This window comes from Stegodyphus dumicola, chromosome 1, assembly GCF_044657685.1.
Source record: "Stegodyphus dumicola isolate Sdum_Otavi_A_Nest chromosome 1, ASM4465768v1".
Classification (NCBI taxonomy): Eukaryota; Metazoa; Arthropoda; class Arachnida; order Araneae; family Eresidae; genus Stegodyphus; species Stegodyphus dumicola.
In genome coordinates this window covers 221,321,035-221,346,680 of record NC_140768.1, presented here as the reverse complement: position 1 = coordinate 221,346,680, position 25,646 = coordinate 221,321,035, and the positions used below count along the sequence as shown (strand labels likewise).

The 25,646-nt window shown below is 30.4% G+C and overlaps 1 protein-coding gene across 5 annotated transcripts in view; it reads left to right on the top strand.

Moving 5' to 3' along the window:
• The window catches only part of LOC118194575 (uncharacterized), a 121,434-nt gene that overhangs the window by 79,553 nt on the left and 16,235 nt on the right, over positions 1-25,646 (top strand). For all 5 annotated transcript variants that reach the window (XM_085825913.1, XM_085825905.1, XM_085825898.1 and 2 more), the window contains exons 10-15: positions 938-1,405; positions 4,593-4,765; positions 7,346-7,444; positions 7,521-7,592; positions 7,719-7,833; positions 10,713-10,950. In XM_085825913.1, the coding sequence (XP_085682039.1) occupies positions 938-1,405; positions 4,593-4,765; positions 7,346-7,444; positions 7,521-7,592; positions 7,719-7,833; positions 10,713-10,950 (1,165 nt within the window). The remainder of the gene's footprint in view (positions 1-937; positions 1,406-4,592; positions 4,766-7,345; positions 7,445-7,520; positions 7,593-7,718; positions 7,834-10,712; positions 10,951-25,646) is intronic.

Here is a 25,646-nt window from a genome sequence, read left to right as displayed (position 1 = left end):
ACTTAAAATATTTTTTATTTTATTAATAATTTTTTAAATTTTGTTTAAATCAGTGAAACTGAACTTTAAAGTAGAGTTTTTTCCTGAATATGTATTTTGAAGGTCAAATCTCTAAGTACGTATTTTATAATATAAAATGAATCAAACTGCATGGGTGTCACAATATTTCATCAAATAGCATGACTACTGCCTTTGAAAGAATCTCGTGTTTCCTGTATTCCATTATAGATGACAAGACATGGATTGCATAGAAGTGTTTAATTAAAAACAACAGAATATGTAAAAGTCAAATGAAAAATCATAGTAGTATTCATGATGTATCGCAGAAAAAGTAGTGTATGCAAAGAATTTGCGTATAATGGAAAAAGTGCCCCTGTCGCGTTTTAGTTGGATGTTTTGAAATGTCTGTATCATAGATTGCATTGTATGACATTCGGATAATTATAAGAAGAGTATAGCTCATTTCTTATGGCAATATTCTTTGTCGTCATTTCATCAGAAAATACATTTATCATTTGTTGTGTCTTGTTTACTAACCAGATTTAGCACCACATGTATTATATCAATTCTTATTCTTCAAAATTATAGCATTATTTAAAGAATGCTATTTTGATGAAGTACTGAGCACTCAAAAAGCTGTGTCAAGTGTTTTAAATAATATCTCTAGTATACCTCTCAGTAATTTTCTCTTTTATTAGTGATTAAAAAAAGTAACAAAGAAGTTACTTTAACTGAACTTATTTGATCAGTATTAATAATTTAATACAGTAATTGTTTTCATCTAAGATGTAAACTCATTTTGAAATTAAAGAGTTTTTTTTTAAATAAGTAAATTTTGTTCTTAATTATTATCTTAATTTAGTTCTTAATTAATTAGTGCATTTTAATTTGTTTCATTTTCTAGTAACACTTTTTTTTTTTCTTTTAATGATTTTAGGTGGTGTTGTTCCAAGTCACATAAAAGTAAAACAAGCCCTAGAAGCAAGAAGACAAGAACGGGGTGAATCATGGTTAATACCAGATATTTCTTCTAAGGAATTAGTTCCCAAGGTTCCTTCCAATACACCTGTATTTAACAACTTTGATAATGGCACACTGTCAAATAATATTCTTCAAATTCATTCAACACCTAACAAGGCACATGAAAACGGTACAAAATCAATTTTATCTTCACCTTGTGAAATTTTAGAAAAGATGACCAGTGACATTTCTATTATGGAAGAAAATCGAACTAGACATTGCTCAAAAGAAAGTGATGATATTGAAGTACTTGAAACAAAAGAACTTAGTTCTGAAGCGATATTATCTCAAACAAATGATGACTGTGATGTTTATATTAGCAATGAAGGTACATGCTCTGATGATGAGCATAGTGGAGAGCCAAATGATATAGAATCAGAAGAAGGTAACATTTATTTTAATTTCACCATCTGAGATTTGAAATTCCTAATTTTTTTTTTAATGCAAGAGGCATTCTGAATTTTGTATGAAAACTTAAAAATATATGGTTGTTCAATATTTCAAAGCTTTAAGGGTTGTCTTTGTTATAACAGCCCCCAACCATATTTTGCAATTTTAAATTTGCACCAAGATCTCTGCTGTAATTTCACCAAGCTCGTGAATAGTGAATGTAAAACACAACATGTAATAATATCAACAACAATACTCACAGGCCATTTCCTAAGGAGAATTTTAAGAATCCTTATCCTTATTATTATTTTTATTTTATCGTATGTAATTGTTTCAGTCAACTGCAGCATTTTCACATATATTAAGCTGTTTGTTACCCTATTTCATGGCCATCAACTCCACTGTCCAAGAATACATAAATCTAATAGCGGTGATGAAGGATATTCTGCAACTGCTGAAACAGCTCCAACACGGTGGACCTTCTTCTTTTTGCAATTTTTAGCATTGCATCTCCAAATGGTTTAAGCATTAATCTAAATTTTCTTGTTATGTTCATCTTCATATAAACATTTGTCAGGTAAAAGACCGCTTTCATGAAAAAAATTATATGGCATTTACCTCATTACTTGGTAAATTAAAGATTATTAATGTCATATTCATACAAAAAAGCAATGAATGTATTTTTAAATAAACAGTGCAAATTTGAAAACCTCTTCAAACACGAATAATATAAGAACTGCGGTGAGAGCAAAAGTGCTAGTATACAACTAAATGACCAAGTATAAGAACATACAACCATTGTTAATATACAGTCATGTGGTGAGGTATAAAAACATGCAGCCAGATTTTGGTGAAATATCTAGGTTGATTCCCGACTCAATCTTGGGACTGCTATAAGAAAGAAGTGCCACTTGAAGTTATATTTTTAAGATTTTTAGCAATTATGTATATGGTTTGTATGTCCATATGATTGCTATTTAATATTAAATTTACTATTTATTTCCTCATCTTGTCATTTATTTGGTGTAATTATTGTCTTTTTTTTTCTCTTTTTGAAATCTTTTTCAGTAACATTTAAAACATTTGATAATTGGCTTTTTCTAGAAAGAGCCTTTTTTAACATTTTGTGTAGCAGCAAAATTTCCTCCATAATCAAATGCCTGATGAAAATTGATAGCATAGATTGAACCCACTTAAACTTAATGCTCAATAGCATCAACTATAAATACCCTACTCAATATCCTAAAATGATGCAGATGTATGTAGATGAATGATATCTATTGTACAAATCATTGTTAGAATATTTTATTAGAAGTAATGAATCATAGTATTTATAAAACATAGTATTTATCATATATAATATCATAGTATTTATAGTACTTATAATTTCCTTTAAATTATTAATAGAAAGACTTATTTCATGTATTAAGATCATTTCTGAACTAATGTTTGTCTGAGATTTCAAATTTCTCTGTTCAGGAGAAAAAAATAGCAATCCTTTGTTTGGTGATGTAGATCCATATTTGGTAGTATTTCATATGCAAATTCATAATAATGTAGATTTATTAATATAAAGTGAGTAGTTAAGTGAGAAATAAATTTGCGTATTAATATTTTTTTAATATTTAAGTTAAAATTTATAGCATTTATTGGTTTCAAAGCAGCTGTTAGTGACTGTGGTAAAAGCATTATTGCAAAGTGGTATAAGTTTGAAATTTAATTGCCATCGCAAAATGCGTATCAAAAAGATAAAAATAAAATTGCTGTGCACCGAAAACCATTCTCATATACTTATTTGTGTAAAGAATTGAAAAGTTGAAAGCAAATAAGTTTGATGAATTAGGATGTGAAGAGTGGATTTATTTTTTTCCCATCAATTATATTCTTAAATATTTATTTTGTATAAATTGTTTCATAATTTAAGAAATGTTTTGAAAGAAGCTGAACATTTGAAATAAACTACTGCATTGCATTTTAATACTTTTTAAATAAATCTTTCTAAAGAATTAAATGAAAGGAAAAAAAGTGTTCTAATATAAAGCTTTTTATTGTAGGAAAAGCAAATGTGGTGTATACAGTCATATACCCATATCCTGTGATTTAATATCTGTGATTTTACTAATCTATGGTTCAGAGTGGCCAGGGAAAGAAAAAATTGCCCAGTGTCTTGTAAGTTAATGTACATAACTGAAATATAGCAGCTCAAAGGCACCTTATACTGTCTTCCCACACATCTGCATACTACTTTGGAGCCAGTGTGACTAATTACAAAGTATGAAAATATTCACTGCAGAACTCTATGCATGTTCTCAGGCTCTCTGAAATGTCTTAAACTTTGAGCCTGCACTCAACTTAATGGGAATAAGTATGTTGGTTTACAAGCTGTGCTATCAGACAACAAAGAATATTTAATTATTATTTTAGCTGTGTCGCTGTTTAAAGTTTTTGTATCATAATAAGAGCCTGAAACATAAGATAAATATTGCTATAAGTGCATGAAACTTCCTATATTGGTGAGAGTCTTTTACCGGAAAATTACCTGTCTAGCATAATTACCTGTCTAGAATATATATTGATAACCTTAGTAAAATATTTAAAAGTTTTGGGATTTATATTTTTATTCTCAGTGTACATATATCCTTAATTGGGATTCTAACATCATCTCTCATTGAGTATTAGATTATGCGCACGGAAGAGAAGCATGTTGATATCTGAAATTAACATGCTTCAAGCAGAAATCGCCTTAGATTAACATTGCTTTTCTAGGGAAGTTTCTTGAGTTTTGTAGAATTAGGCATGTAGTCCTTTTCATTCAAGGAGTAAAAATATTCTACTTTACAGGCAGATTGTTTTTGTTTCTTGAAAAAAGTTACCCTCCCCCAAGCCTTTCTTGAAATTGATTTTTTTTTAATGAAACCAACATTAATCTAAGTTTGATTTTTGCCTAATTTTATATTAGGTAAAGTATTGTTTTTTAAATAATGATATAGCAATTATTTTTACCACAAAAAGTAAAATTAGAAATCTAAAGCTCCATCCATGGCAGAGTATTTTTTCACTTTGTTAAAAAAATTATATTGAGATTTTATTGAAATCAAGTTTTAGGAAAATTCTATTTTATGTTAAATTGTGCATTTAATAAGAATTTTTGTCAAATGGTATAAAAAAGCATTTATTTTCAGAGTCGGAAGATTCTGTATTTTTTGTTGAAAGGAATATGAATTTGACTAAAGAAACGTTATCAGTACATATTGGGCCAAAATATGCCAAAGAAAAAAATGTTATATCAGGAAGGATAATAGATACCTTAGATCTTAGCAGCTTAACATCAGTCTATACTGTAACTTCTGAGCAGGTTTGTATGTTCTTTTATTCCGTTTGTGCAATATTGTGTCTTGTAGAATATGTTATATATGCTGAAATGCTATTTGGGAGTTAAGAAAAGGTAACTCACCAAATTTACAAAATGCCAATGTTATCTTTTGTGAAGAACTTTAAAAAATATTAAATTATTTGGATTCAAGTTATTCTTCAAAAACATTAGAAGAAATAACCTGCATCATATTTTCTGCAAGAAATTAGAAAGCTTTCTCAAATAGTTCCAGGTTATATTGTCTGCATACTGATAGCTCAAAGTTATCAACATGCTGTTCTCATTTTCTCTCTGGTTCCTCCCTTAATTATTAGTTACTTAGTGTGTTACATGAACATTCCTTTTGAATCACCACTGCTAATAATTTATTTTGTGCTTTATTTTATATTATTAATAACTTTAATGAATGGATTCTTTGATAAAACCATTATTAATCATTATAGTGTTTTATTTCAGATCTTTTCTCTTCTGAGTATCTTAATCATGACTTTTTATAACTTTCTAATTTTACAGTAGTTAGTGTTATTGACTTTGTATTTTTGGTTATGCATAGTACACAAGTACTTGCTTTTAGGAAGGGATGGTTTATGGAATACTTTTTGATGTATACAGACTTATACATATGTTACATACTAGGAGACCCATGAAAACCTCATGTAGATGAGACATTTTATCGTTAAATTCCTTATCAATGGACAAGTTGTTAAGGCTGCTGAATAGTGCGAGTTCAACCCAGGTTTTATCACAGGTGAATAAACTGGCTGCATGGTTATTTTTCCCATGTGTAAGGTAAATATAAGCCAGTTTCCCTTAAAAGGTTCTTCATTCTATATGAGGGCCTCTTAGGCAGATAGCCCTCATGTTGCGATATTCAAATAACCTAATTCTACCACTGGAAATGAAATCTGATGTAAATTACCAATTCAAAGCTTTAGCCTCTCACCACTCTTTGCATTAGAACTTTTATTTGTTTATTTTTTGGGCTAAACAAAAATAATTCTAAGAAAATGAAAAGAAAGAAAATGGCAGAAAGGGAAAAAAAGTATTGTTCGCTTTTAGTGTTTGCAGTAGAGAAGAATGATTTTGAAAGGATTCATATGTTGCAGGCAAGTTTGTGAAATGTTCTGAGTAATTGCAAAGAACAGTATAATAAAGAAATGTATCAGTCTAAACAGTCAAACATACTATTATCAGACTTGCAGTTATCTTTAGCCTTCAGGGTCAGGATACTTGTTACTGTGCCTCACATCCTAATTGTGTGCTTAGCCTTCAGGGTCAGGATATTTGTTACTGTGCCCCACATCCTAATTGTGTGCTGTGGCTGTATAATTTATATCGAATATGCATTTAAGGTGTCTATCTCTTTGGTCGCTGTTATGCTGGGAAACATTACCTTTGGTTAAACGTTGGGTGTTCACTGTACTTCAGCCTGATTGGACCTAGGATTGCTCATGACTCCATTTGCCTCTCCTGGACTTATCAATTTCATATTAGCATAACAGTTGTTGAATATCCAGCAACATAAGCACAACAACATGCCAGAAGGAAGGGGCACCCAGACATGGCTAAGTGGAGCTTTACACATTTAAATGTCCCATCCAGGGGAACAATTTCAGTCTCACATAGTCTGGGGTTTCAGGTATGCATCTTAGACTTCCATCATCCCTCAGTGCCGACCCTCAGTACCCCAAGGACACCTTTCAAAATCTAACAATGTAGTGCCTCCACCACCAAAGAACAGACAAGACAGCACCAGTGCGACTCTGCCGAGCCTGAACCTACCACTGAATAAACAATGATAATTCTAGTCCTGTGAAGACTGTAAACTTTACCCCAGAAATTGAGACTGTCTCGATATAAACCTAGCCAGGACTACTCCTAGTCAATCCCCAGGAGTGGTCATCCAAAAATAGTTAGCCCAGTTGAACCTGGTTTCTGGCGGGGTCATGCGGAGGCAAATGTCAGATTAAAACAGAAGCTATATATTGCACATCGATAGTCTGTAACCAATCCTTTCTCTCAGAAGGGCCAAACTAGATCCCGGATCTCCTCCCAATAAATGATCAGTTCCAGAAAGTCCGATCCAATCCCTCTTTAAGGGAGTATAGCTACTCCTGCCATAAGCACAGCAAGTTTGCTAATATGATCTGCAGTCATGATAAGCTACAGTTCTCTTGTGATCGAATTTGGACACATGCTGATATAAATTATGCCTTCTTGTATGAGACATGCATAGAATCTTTAAGCATACGATGAGCAAGTCACGTCTTAAAAACTGGCTTTCTATTCTTGGCTGTCATGCTGATTTTAGATGGCATTAATGGTGTCCATAATAAGAATGTGTGTTACACTGCAGTCATTTCCTTGTCCAGCTATGTTGCACATATCATGTAGATTTCATATCTATAGGTGTTTTTTTTTAATTTTATTTCAATTTCAACAGCTAGTAGTTATATTTAAAACTAAGGATTTCTCTTTTTTTATGGTTTTCAGAATATCTTATAATCTAAATAATGATATAATTAATAAAATATCATGAACAAATGTTTTATTTGTTTGTAGAATGACTGTACTAAATATGAAGTGTATTTAGAATTTGACACTGTGAAACCTTCAAGGCAAAAAAGACAATATATTTTCGAGGACCTTCAATCTGCAAAAGTAAGTTTATTAATATCCTAACAGCTGTTATTGATTCTTTGAATTAAACCAGTTTTTTAACCAAGAAAATTTTTAGGGCATGACTAAAATACTGCAGCCATTTGCGGATGCCAGAACGCTGCAGGAAGTTACATTGGGAGCATTGGAAGTATGTTGTATTTTATTTTTACTATTGTTTTGAAATGACATAAATGTGGTTTTTTAAGTAAAAAGAAATTCTTTTAGTAAAATATAATGAAATGGGATTTTCTTTACAAATGATTTTTCTTAACAGTGCTTAAAATGCCATTCACAATTTTCTAAGCAAGTTGCTAATCGTAAAGTTCTTGAGACAAAGAAGCGATTACCAGGAAATCAAATGCTTCCTTCTAAGTACAGTTCTGATAGAGGTAATTATTGTTCTGTGGTTTTGATTAAAATCTAGAATAATTGTTGTTTTATTTAATTTGAAGTGTATTAATAGCATCATGCAAAAATCTTGAAGCTGCAAATTATCTGTCAAGGATAAGTTATGGCTTTTACCTAACACTTTTATAAGTCTCAGAGAACATATATTTCTCACATCTGGTTAAATATGAAATACTGAAACATTAGAAATGGCATTTAAAGGAAAATTTTAAAAAAATGTAGATTTTTGTTTTGGTGACAGATGTGCAATATGAAGTTATAAGTCAACCACATAGTTGCACTAACACAGATTATTTCTTGAGCAGTAGAATTTTATTAAAATTAAGAGTGAAAATTTTTTAAGAAATTACCTTTATAATTTTTGCATTACTCCGTATTTCATATGAATCTTGCATCTTTTTTTTTTTTTTTTAAACTTATAATTTTCATGTTTGTATATGTCACTTTTAAAAATGGAATATTTAATGCATTATAATAATGTAACCCTTCAGTCGCTGTAAGCTACCTCCAGTAGTTTTAATATCTTATAGATGTATCTTTTCATTCTTCTTCTAGTGAAAAGTTATCAAGATAATACTATACATATTATTCATACGTCAAAAGTTATGTTTTTTTTTTGGTATTTTAAGCTTTAAAAATAACACATGCAGAAGATTTCCAGTGTAAGTTTTCAATGTCATTTATTATACGAATCACTAGTGGCCAGCATCTGTACCCACAAAAGTCAGTCAATCTGTCTTGAGGATGTAGATTGCAGACTAGGTTACTTTTTGCAAATACTGTCTAAAAATATGTCCTAAAAAATAAATGTTGCTTATTTCAAGCATGGGCTGTTTAAGATAAATTAAAGAAGATAATGGCTTGTACATTTGATAATGCAATTAAACAAGTAGATTTCTTTACTTAAGCCCCATTCTTTTATTACTTATAATACAAAATTGTCAATAAAATTTGTAAAGAATTCACTAATCTATTGTTCCCATTAAGCTATATGATAAATAATTTTTCTCCCTTTAGCTCATTCATCATTTTATGACTTAAAGCTAAATAAATAAAATCTTATTTTTTTAAATTTTAAAACAAACACACATTGTGCATTATGAATGATGAAATTTTTTGTCATTGCTGAAACAGAAGCAATAAAGAAAATTATGAAGTAAAGAAGAATAACTTAATTCCTTTCAATGTATGAAGAAATTGCTCTGAATTTCTATTTTCAGAAATTAGATATAATAACTGTTACAACAAGTATTTTACTGAAAGCTAAAATGAAAAAACAAATATTGGCAATTCGTTATTAAGTGCACTAAGGTGACAAACTTGTAGCACTTTTTCTTCCAACTGCTTGAGATATATTTTTAAAAGAAGTTAGAAAATTTTTTGAATAATATTTTTTTGTCATTCTTGTTTTAATAGAGGGCAAAAAGTTTGTTTTAAAATCTATGAAAATTTCAAAACATTATGACTGATACATTTTTGGATGTTGAAATCTTAAAATCACAGATATCAAACAGTTGAAAAAATTGAGAGATTTTCAACAGTTTTCCCAAAATTCAGAAATTAACATTACAATTTTCATACATGTTTCACTGAAGAGATATTTTCTTGCTTTATTCAAGGGTTACAGACAGCAACAATTCTGATGTGCTTAGTTTAGTTAAATGAAGATATATGGAAAAATTATTTAAGTATTAGTTTAAAAAAATCTAAATTGAATTTTGAAAAATAGCTTATCAGATTTCATTATCATCGACAAACAGTGTGAGTACTAAATTTGAACTTGATAACTTATGAGGAAGAGAGTTAAAAATCAATAATAAAATTCCACTCACAGTGGAAGAAAGATCAAGAGTGAACTAAATAAAAACATATAAAAAGTATCTGTTCTTTATGTTAATAAACACAATGAAATCATTCATCTTATTGCACCACACTGCATGGGAACTCCTATATATTTTTTCAAATATCATTCCATAAATTTCTGGAGACATTCACAAGCAAATTAAAATATTCCAGGCATATTCCCAGAGGATATTTTGTAATTTTAAAGGAATATTTCTAGAATGTTGCAAGCTTATTTCAGTTTGGAATATCCTAAGCTACTAGAACGTATATGGTTGAAATGTTCCACTTATATTTCATAGGGTTGATTTGATTTAGTTTATTATGGCACAGTAGACTAGGGCTATCTGCCTTTCGTGTTGCACAAACTTTTATAGTGATGCATTAGTTTGGTTTACTTAATTATGGCACAGCATACAAGGGCTATTTTCCTTAGAGGAAGGATGCCTTGGTGGAGGACTTTGTAAAGGAAACTGTATCATAAACATGCTACACATGAGGAAAACCATGAAGATATCCATGCAGTAAACCCGTTCATGTATTCAAACCCAGGTCGGAATACAGGCATCTAGCAATTATACCCTTGGCCGCTGGTGGGCCCTTTCATAGGGATATTCTTCTATGCTGTAAGAAAGCATACTAAGCCTTGCAAAAGAGTGGTTTGTGATGGTTCTTGTCTACAAGTGCAAAGAAAATTTTGAATATTGACAAGGCAACTATTTTCTTTTATCTTGTTTATAGTCTAAATGTCCGGACACTTCTAGAACATGCAGTAATATGCTTTGGATAGATACCATTAGAAATGCTGTATTCTGTTTCAGCATACTGGGTTTAGATTGTTGTCTTTATCTTCTGTTTATTTATTCAAAAGGTTATATTGATCTGTCTGATAACAAAGCATCAGCAATCAGTTTCTAAAAGCTGCAGTAAATTAACAAAGAATTTTTTCTTTTTAATATTGATGCTATTCATGGTTTCATATTTGTTTGTAACTTTTTTGAAAAATGAAATATTTTAGATATCCCCCAAGAAATTGATGTTTGTCCCAACTGTGGAAATCATATTCTAGTAGAAATGGAAAGCATTCCTCTACCGGCCATAGCTACTCCGCCACGTGGCAGACCCAAAAAAATGATTTTATCCAAAGCAAAGTCAGAAGATGAAGACTCGGATACTATTTCAGTTAAATCTATGTCTTCTGGTAAACTTTTTACAAGTTTACTTTCTTCAATTAAGATATCTCCTGTTTTGAAAAGGTAAATCATAGGTACTATTGCATATTAAAAATTTATGTTATATATATAATTCAATTTTTACATGATAGACATGTTTGTAAAATATTTCATGTGAAAAAAGAAATGAAAATAAATCAATGGAAGAAAAGAAAAATAGCTCCAGATCTAAAAAATATTTAAAAGAAACTATCTAAAAATATTCATTTTATGCTTAGTATTTTAATAATATTAAATATTATATATATGTAGTATTTTAACTGTGTAGATGATTGGAAATTGTGACGTAGTGGAATGACCTGATGGAATTTTTGAAGAATCACGACCTGCTTGATAATTAAACATAATTTATTTTTGGATGAAAAATTTTTTAGCACGTATCGTCATAACCGGTAGAAGATATGCACCCCATAATTTTAGGTATGAAATTATATTTTAAATAATGGTGAATAGCTAGAAGAGGCCGATCGACACGCTGTCAAATAGGCAGGCAGAGAAGGCGAAAGAGAGAGAAAGAGACTGCACATTTAGTAGCTGTTTACACCAGACAGGTGCATAAGTATAGCTAATCTGTTGGTTAATTTTGGATTTTAGTTCCATTTTTCAAGCAGTGTTATGTAACCTGGAAATATCTCAAATTTGGGAGAACATAAAATCTAGAATAGTTAATTTTGAGGTCACCAGTCATTTCTTGAAGCAGCTATCATATTTTGTTATAGCTTATGCACACACATATATAATGACATGTAAGAAAATGTATTAATTTAATTTGCATTTCATATGAAAAAAATTCTTCATAAAAAAAGACAGTTTTACATGTTACAAGATTTTATTCATGTTCACTTTCTGGCAGTAAATGGTACAAAAGTTTGTGTACAATTCAAATATCACTATTAGCATCATAAATGTTGTGGATATCATCATCTTCCACTATTAATGAAATTCTTTTCATGATATCTCAAACAAAATCGTGAGTCTCCTCATATACTTCACACGTTTTACAAATGAATTCAGTTGCCAGTCATTGTGTTCATGTTTCAGTTAAGGCATTATATTGTTTTCTGTAAGAGGCTATTAACAACTTCATTTCACATTGAAAGCTCTTAGCACATTCATCATTAGTGTTATAAAGGATTTTTCTACCTTTTTAGCATGTGCTTTTGGGGTGTAGTTGGAAGCACACGTGATTGGCATTGGGAGGTCCAGAGTTCAAACCCCAGCAAAGGCATTGTACATTTTTCATATCTTAGATCGGGCCATGGCAAATTATGACCCATGGGTCACTGAGTGACCCATTTTGTAATTTTAGGTGACCCACTTGTGTTCCGAAAATAAAGTATTAAAATAAATTGTAAAATATAAATATGAAACAAATGCTTGAAGAATAACATAAAAAAATCTGATGTGTACCCCACATGACTTCCATTTATGGAATATTAAATTATACGCATTTTTTCCTGCATTTCATTTAAACTTATTTCCTGTTATTTCATTAAAGATATATTTCTCATTCAATTAATTCAATTCTCACTTCACGACAAGGCAAAAATACATGGAACCTCAAAATATCTTTATTAAAAATTGAAAAATGTAGAAAAATATAAAATATAAATACAGCTAAAACAATGTAAAGAACAATTTTGACAATTAAAATTATAGTTTCTACGCAAAAACAAGCAATTCAGCCAACGGGCAAGAAGGCAGATTTTTCAGTGCACAAAACTGAAAGTTTATTTTTGGTCTTCCTCAGCAAAGAGACACTCAGCATTGAAACTGACTTTTGTGCATAGAAATTTGTTGTGCATGCTATGCTGAATCGATCACAAAAAATCTACTATTCTGCTGTTTCAAATGTAAACAAAAATGCCTGCCATGTTATTTAAAAAATTAGACTTAACTACACTTAAACAGCTTTTAAATTGTTGATAATTCTACAAAATATTGCTTGCAAATTTCCTAAAGGCATAAAAACCTTAACCGAAAGATAAGAATAACATAAAACAATCATTTTTAAAGCAAAAAATGCACAATTTACAAACATATAAGAATAAAGAAACTGAGATCACTGAGCCGGGTAACAGAGTGGATATATATATATAAATATATTTATATACGTTTGGCGTGGCCGATTGCAACCAAAATACGAGGTGCACATCTACATGTTATAGCAGTCCTATATACAAAATTTCAACGTTCTGAGACTACTCATATCATGTGAGATACATATGTCCGTACAGACACCACGAAAAAAATCTCTTCTGAATCCATTTTAAATTAGTTTTATAATTTGTTTTTGGGGAGAAAGAGTCTTTTATTCTATCCTTACATACAGATGTCATGCAAAAACATCATTAAATTGCATTCGATAGGAGTCAAAATGGATATTTTCGTTGAAATATGGTTCCCAGAATTTTTTGTCATTACGATACTTCTTTTACTTTATTCAAGGAAGTAAAAAGTAACTGAAAATAAATAATAATAACACTTTTGTTTGATTACAAAGTTGCAATAACCAGCACGTATTTGTAACATTTCAAGGAGAAATCAATGTTTGGCAACTCTCATCCATAATTCATAGTTCCAGAAAATTGACTTTGCCATTTTGTCAACATTTGATTCAACTTATAAATGTGAGGAAATATTTTCATACATGAAATTGATTTTAAACGAGAACAAGACCAGCTGGACTACCAAATGTTCAGGTGCTTGAATTCATGTTAAGATGACTAAAGGCCCGTTTCCACTGCTGCGTATGCGTTTCTCCAATCAGCGAGCGAATTCACTTTGATTGACACCTGCAATCCGGTCGGTGTGCGGTGACGGATGGCATACGGATGGAGTTCAACAATGTTCAATTTCTATCCGTATGTTTTGCGGATGCGTTGGGGTCACGTGGTAAAAATGGAGCAATCAGGCGCAGTCACTAAAAATTAATGGCGGCAGAAGTAGCGATGAATGCTCACTAATAGGGAAAGAATGTTTTGCTAAAAAATACTTATTTCTGAATTAACATTATAGTGAGAAATCTGCGTGCTGAAAAAGACAGCAATCAGCTGAATTTAGTTAAAAAAAGATAAGAAAAATAAGAGTACTTGTTCGCAGATAAAACCAGGCATTCAAGAAATTCAGTTCAAGAAAGTCAGTGGCAAAAATTATATTTCCAAGTCCATGAAATAGCAAAATTTGTCCTGAGAATTATTTGCTAGTTCTGCATACTCATTTACCTTTAATGAAAATGAATGTCTGAACATATCAAACTGCTATAAGCAAATTAGATATGATTAAAAGATTTGTTATTTTTTCTTTTGAAACAGGTAAAAATTAAAACGTTAATTATAAATTACATTTGATAGCCTTTTAAATATTCCACTGCATTAAAGAGTATGTTAAATTTGTATTTCCCTTTATAAATATATCTTTTTGGCCAACATATATTTGTAAGCACATGAAATATATTTTTAGCAACCCGTTTAACTTCAATCGGAACGCCACTTTAAAAGATAATGTTTTTTGTAAAAAATTTACTAGAAGCTGAAAAACAAACTGGGGAATTTTTCAGACAATAGCACACTGAAATAGGACCTAAAAAATTAGTTTTAAAAATTGATTTACTTGATGATGTATATAAGCCAAAATATGCTTACGTCTCCCGTGTGATGTGGTAAAGCTGATGGTAATAATGTTTACTTTTGGGGGTCATGAGTTCGAATCCCATATGCTTTTTGCACCCTGTCTGCAACTTTCTCAGCTTTTTGTTCCAATTTGATCTATATTTGTGTTTTATAACTTATTTCTATTATTATATGCGTTAAATATATTGTTTTATTTATGCTCTTATTTATTTAAATTTCCCCCGCGAAAAAGTTTGAAAATTATATAATACTAATTTAAAGCATACCCTGTACATATATATTTGAATTTAAGAAACATTCTCTATTCGTAAAAAGCAAATTTAAATTTAATTAAATTTAAATGACATTTAATGCAAATAAATAAATGATTAATTATTACTGCAAACTAATCTACAATATCATTTAAATTCTGAGAGCATATGTAAATCAAGTGCAAGTATCAAAATCCATGAATAAATATATAATTTCAAAAATTTATTAATCCTAAAAAATTTATAAAAATGCGTAAGTGAATAATGGGATGGATTATTAATTCTAAAAAAATTATAAAAATGCAAAAGTGAATAATAGGATAGATTATTAATCCTAAACAATTATAAAAATGCATAAATGAATAATAGGATAGCTTATTAATCCTAAAAAATATAAAAATGCACAAATGAATAATAGGATAGATTTAATCCTAAAAAATTTATAAAAATGCATAAGTGAATAATAGGATAAATAAATTTTTGGAATTATATATTTATTCATGGATTTTGATACTTGCACTTGATTTACATATGCTTCAGAATTTAAATGATATTGTATATTAGTTCGCAGCAATAATTAATCATTTATTTGTTTGCATTAAATTTCATTTAAATTTAATTAACTTTAAATTTGCTTTTTAAGAATAGAAAATGTTTGTTAAATTCAAATTTCATTCCTTGCAGCAATGACGCAAGAGAATTATTTAAATTTAATTTATTTTGAAACCCTGCAGATATATAAATATTTTTTCGTTTCACTTTTATGTGAATGTATATACATGTGCTCAGACTTTGGGATGTTTACGACTCTAAACTTTCATTCCAGTTAACATGAGACAGTATTAAGACCCTAAACATTTTTTTAACAAAAAAATTACTTTAATAATTGCTTTTAAATTCAGTCCTCTCCAGCAGAAGCACAGGAATTAATTAATTAAATATTTCCATTTTCTTTACCTAATGTGTGTATATATAAAGAGAAAAATCTTATTTTTATGACTTCTTTTATAAAAAGAGATATGAATTAAAAATGTTTAAATTAAAAATAATATTTTATGGATTATGCATAAAATATAACAGCCCATAGTGCATTTTAAAACAAATGAGATTTCTAATAAATTATCCAGCTATGACCCTGAAGTCAGCGGTATAAAAGCATAGCAAATTTTGTGTAAATATTGTGAACCTTTCTTTACAGTTGCTCTGTACTTTTAAAGTACCAACTATTTTTTAATTCGTTTAACTTTTCTATTTTATTTATTTATTTGTTTACTTTTTCACTAACAGTACATTTTAGTTTTAATAATATATATATTATTTCATAATATTTAAGGCTTCTAGAAACGCAAAAATTTTTTTAAAAAATTTACTTCAGCTTCTATGGATTTAGTGATGTTCATAATATGCATTATAACCTTACTTATCTAAAAATTGCTAGCGTACTTTACTTTTGCAGTTCATAAGCAGAAATAAAAATTTCCAATAACATGGAATTTAGTAAACAAAACCTTTCTGCATTTTACGTCAGGATCCATATCAAATCCAAAACAAACAATACTCGCTTAAGCGGGAAAAATTCAGATGTTCAGCGTCGTAACTTGTGAACTGCTTGTTTGGTGCTAAAATATTACAGTGACACCTAGCGGCAGAAAATGAAAATATTTTACGGATACGCAGCAGTGGAAACGCTTGTACAGATGCCGTAGGCGTGTCTTCAATTGACGCAATGCGTTCGTACGCAGTAGTGGAAACGAGTCTTAACTATAAGCCAGACTTGACTAAATTGATAATGTTGCATTCTATGGATTTATGGATTTGGAGTGATTGATGAAGAATCAAAACAGAATTTATTCATCTGTATTATATAAGACAGTTTCAAAGACGCATTAACTCGTCGGAAAACTACAATAAACATGCTGAAACAATCAGCAATACAGCCTTCAAGCTGTCAGGCTGTAATGGTGAAGACAGTTTCACGGCAAAGCACTAAAGTACAGCTCCCGATTAGGTTGATCGCTTTCAAGCTAATCACTGAACCCAGGTCACTGAAGTCAGCATACTACAGATACTCTCAAGGTAGTCTCATCTGCATACAGGCAGGGTTTATATAACTTTTGACATGACTTCAAGAACATTCTTGGGAAAACCAGTAAGAATTCATTCTAGATTAGTCTTTCTCCATCCATGGCATATCAGCAGTTTTGTCACCAGATGGGCTGTTTCTTACCAAAAATGGAAACCCTACCTTTTCTTGCCACTTTCTGGCAACCCTAACACACTTTTGCAGGGAGGCTATCTTACTGCAATAGGGCATTTCATAATAATATCAGAAGTTCAGCATCAGGGGAGCTGTTGATATCCAAGTGAAAATAAAGTTCATTCAGTTATATTTGTTTTTATAATAATTTTTATTTTTATATTTAAAATTTAAAGCATACTGTAATTATTTTCTCAATCAAATTCATCATATTAATCACCTGAAAAAAAAACTGCTCTAAAAGGAAAATGCCACTAATCCAGAACATCATAATGCAAACATTTTGTTCGATTTTGGCCTGTAGCCAAGAAAGGTTGCCGATCGTTGGTTTAGATGCTAATTTGGAATGCATCCAGTATTGCAATGAACTAAGTCTTAGTGCTTAGTCTAGTAAAAGCTTAATTTAGTATATGAATCGGTAAGTATGCTGTTGAAATCAGTTATATAAGGTTATCAAAAATACCCTACTGAAATTTGCATATAGGGTAGTCATTTCAAGTAGTATTATATTAAACAAAGGAATGATTATATTTTCAAGTTATAATCCATATTTCACTATACTGCCTTATTCATAAGAAAAAATAACAGTATCAGATTTAAGTATAAATTTGGGAAGATTAATTATTAAACTTGGCTGTCAGGCTGGTTAAAATTCAGTATTTGAATAAATATAATTAATTTATTTTCCATAAAAAATAATTTGGATTAGAGGGAAATTAGTAATGTCTTTTTTGGTATTATTATTCCTCTGTTCTGAAAGTACTAGAGGAAAAATTGTAATAAAATATCAAAAAAATATATTGACATGCTTTAAAAGTAAACTTCAAGTATAATAATAACATTCAATATAATATCCTTGTAAGGCGTATTGACCTTACAAGTAGCTAAAGAATATTTTAAGTCTTCCTGAAATCGAAATTGCTGATTTATGGAGATTGGTTCAAGCTTCTGCTTTTATAAATGCTTTCCTTTGCTTGCCATTGATTAACTGTTGAAATGATGATGTTTTAAATTAATAACTGCAGCAGATGATTTTGTAGATAATATGATTGCTCAATTATTTTTATCTTTCCATTATTATGTATGGTTTTTAAAAATCTGTTTTATTGTTTTCCAATAATTGTACCACCCTTAAATATGTATAATAGCATTTAGGCTATATTAAAAATTTAGCTTCACCATTTAATTGTACTGAAATCTTTTAACTTCAAATGAGAAATAAAATTTGTGGCATTTTATTTGCAACAGGAAAAATACATATTCATTACATTGCATACATTGTTAATTAAAATTAAAATGTTTTAAATTAAAAAAAAATTAAAAAATAATCTCATCATCAATCATTCCATTTTACATGAAATGATCATCTGGCAGCATATCATTTACATTGTAATGCCACCTTTGTTGCAAAATCAAATTTGTAATTCTGCCTTACATTGAAAAGTGCAACTTTTTAAAACTTCAGGATTTGAAATTTGTATTTTAAAAAATAATTAAAAAATTTTCCATACTTTTCTCCTATTGCAAAACTAATATTTGATAGTGAACTGTTTTCATGGCAGTGCAAGGTAGAATATAAATTAATAAACATACCTTATTTTATGAATTTCAGCTTTACAGATTCCCTTTAAGACTGAAGAAATTCATAAAGATAAGATAGTCCTGCATTTATTTTATTTTTAATATGATGAGATAGTTTAATTTTAACCACTGTCTTGAAGTCTTGCAGTTACCTAGAAACTCCATGTTCATTCAGCTTTTGCTTAGTACAGATGTTTTTAAGAAAATTGTATCATTTTTTTTTTTTTTTCCTAATTATATTTTTTACATTGAGTCTAAGTTTGAAAAGACAATTGTCAATATTTTCTTTAAAATATTGATTAAGATATTTTCTTTAAAATACTGATTGTTACATTTGTGCAACTTCGGCAGAAAATTTTTTTTAAAAAAAGTGTTAGTCTTTATACAAGAGTGAGAAAACTGTAAGGAAAAATTTTTAAATTTTATCTCATTTGTGTGTAATACTTTGATTTGTGAGGTATTTTATAGAAAAGGTGGAGAGTAGTTTTTTATGCAGTACATCACGAAATTGTTTTACCTTTGCGTGCTCAGTATCAAAGTTGTTTAATGCATACATTTTCAATAAGCAGTTTTCTTTCCTTCAAATAATTTTGCGGAAGAGCTATAGCAATTATTCTTCAAAATTCTCAGATAATTCTTTGACCATTTGCATTAAGCAATCTTCAGAATTTCTATTTATTTACCAATGCAGTATTTATGCTGTTATCAAAAGTGGGGAAAGTATGTTTTCCCATGCATACCATGTTTACCATAAGTTTTAAATTGACAACTAGACCAGCTCCTTCAGTTAAGAATTCTAATCTTTTATTATAGTTGGCATCATTGCAAACGTACCTGTTATTCATTCTGATTTTTAATAATGAGTTATGATAGAAACAGGCAAAACATTTTCCCGATATTATTTTCAAAATAAGTTCAAAATTTTCATTCTGCGTATAAAATTGTTCTAATAATATTATAATTATATTACATTTAACAAATTTATAATCCATGGCAATTTTTTAGATAGTATTTTGGGTTTCTAATATGTTATTCAAGCAGGAAATGTATTATTAAAGAAACCTGAAAATAATATAAGAAATGAATTGCATGCTTACTTTTTATTCTTCTGCTAGATTTCCAGAGCTGCATTAGCTATTAACTTGTGATTAAAGGAGAAAATTTATATAAATTGATCAATTATACATGAAATGTAAATAAGTTGAGTAATAGTGCTTTGTTTATACTGCGTATATTTCATGTAATGTGATTGTTGAGGTATTTGTAATCGCATTCTTACTGGTTAAAAGGAAGTATAGCTTTCTGTCACGTCCGATACATTCATTAGCTTTCAGCCAGGTCCGAGTTATTCTGAAAATTAATCCCATTCTGTATGTTATTTTTGATTGGTTATTTATTGTGTCTTGTTTATGATTTGTTAAACCATGATCTGTTCTAAAGTTATATATATGACCTCTGTAACCGCTTATCGCTGCTTGTACTTATCTGTGCTTGTGCTTATCTCTGCTTGCTTGTATGTCCTGGCATGTAACTCTGCGTGTATCTCTGCATATCTCAGTAATAAATATTTGCCTTGCTAACCACAGCATTTTCTATGTTTAACAGCAGAGCGTGGTTCCTTCAGAAGTTAGAATTCGCTGATATTTTCCCTAATTGAACCTTCAGTGTAATAATTTATCGTTTGCGTGATTTTGATTTGTTGTTTCGTAAATGATGGCTTTTTCCAGAAGTGAAAGGGAAACTCTTGGTGTAGCGCCATTTGATGGTGTTAATAACTTTACTGTTTGGTGTCGAAGAGTTCGAGCAGTACTTACATCAAGGGAATTGGATACATTTTTGGAAACAGAAGCAATTACGGACAGAGTTACAGATGTTTTGAAATCAAAAAAGGCTTATGCCTTAATACTTGCGCTTCTAAGTGATAATATTATTGCTTCTCTTCAATGTGAAGACACGGCATGTAAAATATGGAAGAAATTACAGGCTATGTATAGTGCTAAAGGTGCAAGTGAGTCAAATTTTAACGTGTAAACGTCTAGCTATCATCAGGAAATCCAAGGATGTGTCAATGAGACAGCATATCGACAGCATAATGAACCTGGTGAGTAGTCTACGCATCTCTGGCTCTGAAGTAAGTGACTTTGATATTATTATTTACATTTTAATGTCTTTGCAAAAGGAATATGAAAATATTAAGGCATCTCTCGAAAATCAGCCAAGCAATAATTTGAGTTTAGATTTTGTTACATGTAGACTTATTGATTGTGAATCTTGTATGTTTGATTATAAAAATGAAAATAAGTATTCTAAACCAAATACAGATAACTCTGTTTTTATTAGTGCTCGTAAAGAATTGTTTTGTACTTATTGTAAAAGAAAAGGACATTCTGTTAAATTTTGTAGGAAAAAGAACTGCGTCTGTCATAACTGTGAGAAAACTGGTCATTTCAAAAGTGAATGTTTTGATAATTCTAAAAAGCAGGCAAATTCAAATAGTAATAAGTATGCATCCCCTGCAATATCTTTTATAGCTGGAAATCTTGTGCATGATCAATTTATTATTGATTCTGGTGCAACTTCTCATATGTCTTCTCACAAGGAATGGTTTACCTCAATTAAGCCTAAGACTGGAACTGTTAAGTGTGCGTCTAAGTCAGCAGTTTTAGAAGTGGAAGGAATTGGTGATATTTGCAGTAAAACTAAGAATGGTGTTGAAATAATGTTAAAAGATGTTCTTTACATTCCAAAATTAAATGGACAATTAATTTCTGTAAAAAATATTGAAGCAGCAGGTTTAAGCGTAATTTTTAAAAATGAAGTAATTTATATTGAAAACAAAAACAAGCGTTTTAGATTTGGATATTTGGACAAATGCGGACAATATTTAGTGATTTTTCACCAAACCTATTTACAGCTTTAGCAGTAAAGAATGATGATTTTTGGCACAGAAGGTTAGGACACTGCTGTGATCAAAAATTAAAACTAATGAATCTTCCTGCAAAAGAATCTTTTTGTGAAATATGTGTTCGTGCCAAACAAAGTGCTTTGCCTATAGGAAAGGGTCCTCGCATAAAAGAATCCAAACCGTTTATAACTATACACACTGATATATGTGGTCCAATAGAACCTCAAACACTCCATGGGAAAAAGTATTTCATGACTATAATTGATGACTACTCGCGATTTATGGAAATCAGACTGCTGAAAAGAAAAAGTGACAGTGCTGATGAACTCAAGCTATTCTTTAAATTGAATACAACTGTTACAAAACTGCGCTGTGACAATGCCAAAGAATAAGTCAGTGGACAATTGCATGATATTGCTAAAAGAGCAGGTGTAAAAATAAATCCTGCACCTCCCTATACACCTTTTCTAAATGGTGTTTCTGAACGAGCAAATAGAACTGTACTGGAAAGAGCTAGAGCAATGATACTTGAGGCAAAATTACCAAAATTTCTTTGGGGTGAAGCTGTACTTACGGCTGCTTACATAAATAATCGACTCCCAAATAGTTCGATTGAAAATCGTGTTCCTTATTTTCTGAAGTATGGTGAAAATCCTGATTTAACAAACATTTGTGTATTTGGCTGTGATGCTTATACTCTTGTGCCACCATTGCAAAGAAAGAAACTAGATGAAAAATCTGTCAGAATGATATTTGTAGGTTATTCCACAATGGGATATCTTTTAATGATTCCAGAAACAAGACGCATCATTGTTTCCAGAAATGTTAAATTTAATGAAGAGAGGAAAGTAGAAAATCAAAAATATATTTCTGATTTGAGTTAAAATGACAATGATGATATTAAAAATGAAGACAAATCAATTTCAGACACTGATAACGGCGAATTAAATGCTGCAAATAAGAAGGAGGAACAAAGAAAATCTTCAAGAGAAAAGAAACAGCTAGTTAGGTATCCTAATCCTGAAATTTACCAAGTAATGTTTGCACAAGACACTGTGACATTTGAAGATATTGTAAATCTAGCACAAGTAGAACAAGAACCATGGAAAAGAGCTATGGTCGAGGAAATGAAATCTATGGAAGATAACGATGTCTGGGACTTACAAAGTTTACCCTCTGATAAAAGAGCTATTTCCTGCAAATGGGTTTTACGTTAAAAACGAGATGGAATTTACAAAGCCAGGCTTGTTGCTCGTGGCTTTATGCAGAAGGAAGGCGTAGATTATGCAGAAATGTTTTCTCCAGTGATTAGTATGTGCTCTTTACGTTTAATCCCAGTAATTATCTATAATGAAGGTTTGCAAACTTTTAATTTAGATGTCAAGACAGCTTTCTTGAACTGTAAGTTAGATGAAATCATGTACATGGACCAGCCAAAAGGATATGATGATATGAGTGGTAAGAAGTGTAAACTTAAAAAGAGTTTATATGGTCTTAAACAGGCTCCTCGACAATGGTTTCAGAAATTTCTTAATTTTGTTATTAAATTAGATTTTAAACAATTAGACTCTGAACCATGTATTTTCATCAGAAATTTACATTGTAAGAAAGTAATTATGGCTCTTTATGTAGATGACTTATTAATTGCAGGTTCGGATGTAAAAGAAACAAATATTATAATATCATTGTTATCTAGTGAATTTCAAATGTCAAAATCTGAAAGAGTATCAGAATTTTTAGGCATTAGACTTAAATTTGAGTCTGGTTTTTTTATATTTAGATCAGAAACCATATATTGAAAAATTACTTGATAAATTTAAAATGTCTGGTTGTAAAACAGTCCAAACTCCCATTGAACCAAAATCTACAGCAGCTGATTTTCAGAAAGGAAATGCATTTCATGGCCCGTACAAAGAATTAATTGGATCTTTACTTAGCATATATCAAAAGGCCAGATATTGTTTTTGCAGTAAATTGCTTAAGCCAACTGCAGGAACATCCTACTGATGTTGCCTGGCGTGCTCTAAAAATAATTCTTAGGTACTTGAGAAACACCTTAAATTTAAAATTGATATACAAAAAGGGTGATTTGGAAAGAGCAAACTTATGTTTGTATGTGGATGCAGATTGGGGGGGGGGTGATACTCAAGATAGGGAATGAATTACTGGTTACTTTATAATGTTTTTAAACTGTCCTATTATGTGGTGCTGCAACAAGCAAAAGTATATTGCACTTTCATCAACAGAAGCTGAAATAATTGCTTTATGTAAAGGTATTCAAGATGTTTTATGGATAAAAAATGTAGTAAATGAAATTTCCAGTGTTAAAAATGTTTATATTTTTGAGGATAACCAGTCATGTATCAAAAGTATTGTTAATGAAAACTTTTCAGGTAGGTTGAAACATATAGATATAAAATTAAAGTTCACTCGTAAGACTGTTTTGCATCAAAAGTTGCCCCAAACGCCCAAACATTCAGACATCGGCTGGGCACCCGAAACGCCTGAATAATTTCCTACCCAGTGCTTTCCCTCATCACGTTACTGCATTACTCATTGCTTTCAGGTGTTAGACTCTGAACAATCTGTTGTTAAATCACATGTCAATCATTCTTTTGAAGCTACTAAAAGTAGCTTCCTTGTTTCCTTTGTTCCTTCCTTTCCTTTGTTTACTGTCAGTGTTTAGCCTCTGATGCCTGAAGTTGCAATCCCGTCCCAAGGGGGAACTTCACACAGTGTCAAAGCGTCGAAGAAAGAAGTTCTCGCTTTACTTAAGTAAGGCTATTGTTAGCGCTGTAGTATTCAACTTGTCATGGGGGAAGGAAAAGCATTCCAGGAGAAATTCTTAGATATGGGCATTTTCGATGTTTGGGGGAATTGAGATTTTGCCCTCTCTCGATGCGAAAGAGTTAAGGAAAATAATATTAGAATTGAATATGTACAATCAGGTTTACAAATTGCAGATATGTTGACTAAGGCTTTGTCCAAAACAAAATTTTATGAACTGTTATCATTGAGCTGTTTAAAAATTGTGTAATTCTTTTATGTTTTGTATAACATGCGATTAAGGGGGAGTGTTGAGATATTTGTAATCGCATTCTTACTGGTTAAAAGTAAGTATACCTTTCTGTCACGTCCGATACATTCATTAGCTTTCAGCCAGGTCCGAGTTATTCTGAAACTTAATCCCGTTCTGTATGTTATTTTTGATCAGTTATTTATTGTGTCTTGTTTATGATTTGTTAAACCATGATCTGTTCTAAAGTTATATGACCTCTGTAACCGCTTATCGCTGCTTGTATTATTCTGCTTGTACTTACTTATCTGTGCTTGTGCTTATCTCTGCTTGCTTGTATGTCCTGGCATGTAACTCTACGTGTATCTCTGCATATCTCAGTAATAAATATTTGCTTTGCGAACCACGGCATTTTCTATGTTTAACAGTGATAAATTAGGTAATCATAAGTGACCCAATAAAGCGCATTTGTTTTGTGGTTATTAAGACTATGTTGCTGTTAAGATGCATAACAAAAGAAGCTTTTATAAAGTATATAAAATAGGAAGAATATATGTATATAATTGAGTTATTACATATTTTGAAACTGCTGCTAAATTAGTAAAGATAACTCATTTTTATAATTTAGCAATTTTTTTGACATGTTCTTCATGTAGTTGTCCTAGTATATTTGTATTCACTGTTGTCCAAATGCAATGTTATCAGATAATAGATTAATAAAAATATTTATATCATGTTTTAATAGATAATTCTCATTTTTGTTTTATTTCATTTTACAACATGGGTAAGTCAGAATAAATATCAGACTGAGTGTATTTAATGCAAGAGCTCGGTTTGTATAAAATTCCTGTCAGTAGTGTTTGAAACTGCATAGTGATGAAAGTCGAATGTTTCTGTGTTTTCTGTGGTTAAGAGTTAACCTTTTTAATTGTCAAATATATTATCTTGTGTTTTTACTTTCTTTTTCTGATAATTCAATTGAAATATGAGAAAATATTTTTATTAATTAAAATTAAAAAATACCAACTAAAAATAAAATATTATGAAAGGAGGTACTTAAATGTTTGTAGGAATGATT